Source organism: Heliangelus exortis, chromosome 9, assembly GCF_036169615.1.
Source record: "Heliangelus exortis chromosome 9, bHelExo1.hap1, whole genome shotgun sequence".
In the NCBI taxonomy this organism is placed as follows: domain Eukaryota; kingdom Metazoa; phylum Chordata; class Aves; order Apodiformes; family Trochilidae; genus Heliangelus; species Heliangelus exortis.
Window position 1 is genome coordinate 10,175,082 of NC_092430.1, and position 4,538 is coordinate 10,179,619.

Here is a 4,538-nt window from a genome sequence, read left to right on the forward strand (position 1 = left end):
CGCACCCAAGGCGTGGTGCGCGTAACCCCTCGGCCTCTGCCTGATGGTTTTATTGAAAGGAGACAGTTGTAGGGAAACAGGTTCGACAAGGAGCTGCGTCTCCCCCTCGAGGGAATAGCTTTTTTTCCCTCCTCCTCTCTCTCTCTTTCTGTTTTTGGTTTCCCTTTGACATCAAAGTCAGTAATCGGTTCATTGCGGTGTCAAGATCATTATTTAATTTATTTATCTCTACGAGTTAAATAGCTACACACCTGCAGACGGGCGAGAGAGTTGGAGGAATAATACGGCTGAGGGAATGGGAAGTAAAGGGCCGGCAAGCAGAAGCTCTTGAGGGGAGACGGGGTTGGGAGAGCGGGTCAGGAGAGGAAGGAGAGAGCGCCAGGGAGAGAGAAGAAGCAGAAGTAGAGAAAAAAGAGGAGAAAAGAGAAGCATAAAAAGAGAAAGAGGGAGAAAGAGAACTGAATGAAATAAACAGAGAGAAGGGAGAAAAAGAGAGGGAGAGGGGAAGAGGTCAGAGAAAACAGCAAGAAAAGAGGAAGAAAAGGGGAAGAGAAGAGAAAGAGAAAGAAAAAGAGAAGGAGAAAGAGAGAGAAAGAGTGAAGAAGAAAAAAAGAAAAGAAGAAAAAAAAGAAAAGAAGAAAAAAGAAAAAAAGAAAATAAAGAAGTAAAGAAAAGAAGGAAATAAGAACGGAAAAGGAAGGAGAAAAGTAGGAAGGGAAAATCTCCCCTAAAGTTTCCAGCCCTGCCTCTTCGCTATCGCCTTCCTCAACCCTGATTTTGGCCCGAGCCTTGCGGCCCCCACTGAGCCCGTTCCCCCCGCAGCCGCGGGGCCGTCCCGGGGCGCAGAGCCCCGTCCTGCTCCCCTCGGCTCGGCCCGGGTGTCTGGTGGGTCCCCGGAAGCCCCTTTTGCGGCTGTGCCCCCGTCTCCGGAGGGGGCCGGGCCGGCTCTTTCTCCCCCCCTCCTCTCTCTCTCCTGCCGACCATTGTCAGCCTAATCTGGGTGGATGGTAAAGGACACTGAGCTATCGGTGTTATCACCCGGAGTGACAGGGGCTGTCAGCCGGGGTTACATCAGCTCCCGGCGCCGTGCCAGCCTCCCTGCCCCACGCCGGCCGCATTCAGCCCCGCATGTCCCAGCGGATCGTCCCGCTGCTCCCAGGCCCTCCCGAAGCCAGCGCTTTTTAATTGTCCTCATTTGTGAGAGCCGTTTTGTCATGCTAAACAAGGCAGGAGCAGCCATTCTAACCTCTCCTTTCAGCCCTTTTCTCCTCTTCCCTTTTGTTTACCTTCGCCTGATCTCTCATTTATTTATCTATCTATTCTTCCTCTGCTTACCCTCCCATTCAAGCCCCATGTCTGTTAATTGTGTTACGCCGTTTAATTCTAACATCGGTCTCCAAAGAGCACTTAATGAGCAAAGCACATCCAAACAACGCAGCGCTCCGACTATTCAGCTCCTTTGCTCCGTCTCTGCCCCCTCTCCGCAGAGACTCCCTCTCTTCACAAAGGGGGTCCCAATGAATAGCATCCCCCCAAAATATAATAATAATAATAATAATAATAATAATAATAATAATAATAATAATAATAATAATAATAATAATAATAATAATAATAATATAGCCACCACGAACAACAAACATCACTAACCGAGTCGGACAAGATTAATTCCAACCCACCCCCTTCCATCACCATCAAGACACCATCATCGTCCAAATCTCTCCGATAAAAACTTCAACACCGCGGAGACAACTTAGGAAAAACCCGATACCCCGACGGGACGGGGTGAACACCCAGCACAGACACCTCCCCCCCCCCCACCGCGAACACTCGGCTTTGCTGCGCCTCCATCCCCGCATCGGAGAAGTTTTCCCAGCCCGCAGCCACCTTTCCCCCGACGGGCTCCATAAGGACCCCGACCCGGTGAGATCGGCTGCCGGGAGAAGGAGGGGGTCGTGACGGGGAGAGGGGCTGCGGGTGGAGGCGGGGGACTGCGGGGGAGTTTCACCCGCAACCCCCGGTGCGGGACGCGGGGCACCGCAGTCACACCACGCAGTTGCCTCGTTTTGACGACAGATTGTCTTTATTCAAAACGTCTTTGTTCAACAAATGGAAAGGTTCAACGAGGTAAAATCCGGCCGGATACATATTTTGGTTTTTTTGTGTGTGGGTTTTCTTGTTTGTTTGTTTTTTTGTTTTCCCCCTTCTTCTTCTCCCCAAGACATTGTAAAAACATATTTAAATTACCGTCGGTTTTTAGTTAGTAGTATTAGTAGTATTAATTTTTTACAATTCTACTGCCTGACTTCATATCTGACGCTCTGTCTAAAGTAAACGTAGATCTAGTCTCACTGGATCACACAAATTTAAGGACTATCTGTTTTAAATTAAGCAAACACTATCATATGTTTTAAATATAAATGTTTCTCCCCCTCCCCCCCCCCCTTTTTTTTTTTTTTTAACTTTGAAGAGCCTTATTCTGACATGAAAAGCAATTTTACCTAGTAGTGCGTGGTGGTAAAATATATATATATATTTATATATATAACACAGCTGATTTCATCTTTTAATGTGCAAAAGGAAAACAAAACCTTAAAGAAAAGGTTTAAAGACCGAGATTTCCCAAAGTCAAGTCCAAGTGACATGAGACCCTGGAGAACTCAGACGTTAAGAGAATAAATAAAAATCGAAACCTCATGTCTCTCTTTAACCTTTTTTTTTTTTTTCCCTCCTCTTTTTTTTCCCTCTTTCCCTCTTAGTTCCGAAAGTTCAAGGTTCGCTCTGTTTGTTTTTTTGTTTTGAAACACATTTACAACTCTTACAAGTGCCGGGCTCCTATCTGCCCCCGCCATCGCAAGTTCTGCCTTCCCCCCCCCAACACCTCCCCCATCGCTCCCCGAACCTGGGGCCAGCTCTCAGGGCACGGTTTAGGCGAGAGCATCTCCCAGTCCCCGAGGCAAGGTCCTCATCTGTCCCGGCCCGGTGGCGGCCACCAGAGTCCTGGTTTTCAGGTGGCTTTTTGCTTCTGTAGGTTTTATGTACATGCAACACGAAGGAATCCCAGTTCCAGCTGCCAACCGGGGTTGGAGGAGAGTGTGTAGGGAGAGACGCATAGAGACGCCTGTGGGGGTCTGGGTGGTGGGTGGGTGTTACATGGCAGTTGCGTGTGCTGAAGAATAAGGGTCTATCCCAGTCTTGGTCATGCCTGGGAATAATATGTAGGCAACTGGAGGTTGCAAACTGGAAGCCGACCAAGCGGTACAGTTACACGGCACGACATAGCCCGGGTTGGTTGGCGAGGGGTGGGTGTGGGTGTGTTGGCTGGGGCAGCTCAAGCTGCCGAACGCCCCGTTCTGGTATCCCAAGGTGGAGGCGTAGGGCAAGGTGCTGGTAGCTAAGGTGTGAGGAACCTCAGTCATCTTCTGAATGGCGCTGGAGCTGAACTGGCTGGGGTCAAGTAAGGAGTAAGGTGCTGAGGTGGGAGGCAGGAAAGCCCTGGCCTTCTCCGGGGAGCTCAGCAGAGAGTCAGTGGCCCCCACGGGAAGCCCGGCGGCCTTCAAGGGGTCGGTTTCCCCGAGGTAAGGCAAAGGGAAGACATACCTGTCCTTTTTCAGCAGGTTCTTGGGTTTACGCCGGGGTCTGTACTTGTAGTCGGGATGTTCCTTCATATGCTGTGCCCGCAGCCGCTTGGCCTCGTCGATGTACGGGCGCTTCTCCGCCTCGGAGAGTAACTTCCACTCCGCTCCCAGCCGCTTGCTAATCTCCGAGTTGTGCATTTTGGGGTTCTCCTGGGCCATCTTGCGCCGCTGGCCGCGGGACCACACCATGAAGGCGTTCATGGGGCGTTTGATGTGGTCGCTGGGCTTGGACATGCTTCAGCCGGGCGGGTGGGTGGGCGGCTCGGCGGGACGCTGCGGTGAGAGGCGCCGGGTGGCGAAAGGAGGACAGAGAAGAAGCCGAAAAGCAGCCGGAGGAGCGGGAGGAACGGGCTCAGCTGATCATCACAGGTCCTCCACCAGCGCCGTCCCCGGCGGGCGCCCAGCCGGGGAAGGAGTGGGGAGGGGAGGTGGGTTCGGAGGAAGGTTTGGCCCGCGGGGCCCGGCGGGCGGGCAGGGGGCTAGGCGGGCGGCGAGCCGCCAGGCCGGCGGTGGGGATGCGGTGAGGAGCAGGGCAGTTCAAAGGCGAGGGGCTGCAGCGGCGGGCAGGCTGACATAGCGGCAGGGCGGTCACAGCGCGGCCGGGCGCCCAATCAGCGCGGAGGGGAGACCCGCTTAAAAAGAGAGGGAGAGAGGAAGGGCGAAGAGGAAGAGGAGGGGAGGGGACAAGGGAGGGAGGGAGGGAGGGAGAAGAAGGAGGGAGAAAAAAAAAAAAAAAAAAAAAAAAAAAAAAGGAGAGAGAGAGAAAGGAGCCACCCCCCGCACCGGAACGCACAGATTAAAAAGAAGGATTTGTGAGCTGGTGCACTAATAGCAGCTGTGCGAGGAGCGAGGAGAGAAGAGGGAGGAGGGGACAAGGGGGTCATCTCCCCATCCTACCGG

At 52.6% G+C, this 4,538-nt stretch overlaps 1 protein-coding gene across 1 annotated transcript; it reads right to left on the reverse strand.

The window, feature by feature from the left end:
- Nucleotides 1–2,901: 2,901 nt before the first annotated feature.
- On the reverse strand, nucleotides 2,902–4,241 carry SOX14 (SRY-box transcription factor 14). The gene has a single exon (XM_071751531.1). It carries the CDS (start codon nucleotides 3,870–3,872, stop codon nucleotides 3,150–3,152), a length of 723 nt encoding a protein of 240 aa, XP_071607632.1. The 5' UTR covers nucleotides 3,873–4,241; the 3' UTR covers nucleotides 2,902–3,149.
- Between the last annotated feature and the right edge of the window lie 297 nt (nucleotides 4,242–4,538).

What these genes read in the sequence shown, in the direction of transcription:
- SOX14 (XM_071751531.1), bottom strand. Translation starts at nt 3,872, where the DNA reads ATGTCCAAGCCCAGCGACCACATCAAACGCCCCATGAACGCCTTCATG.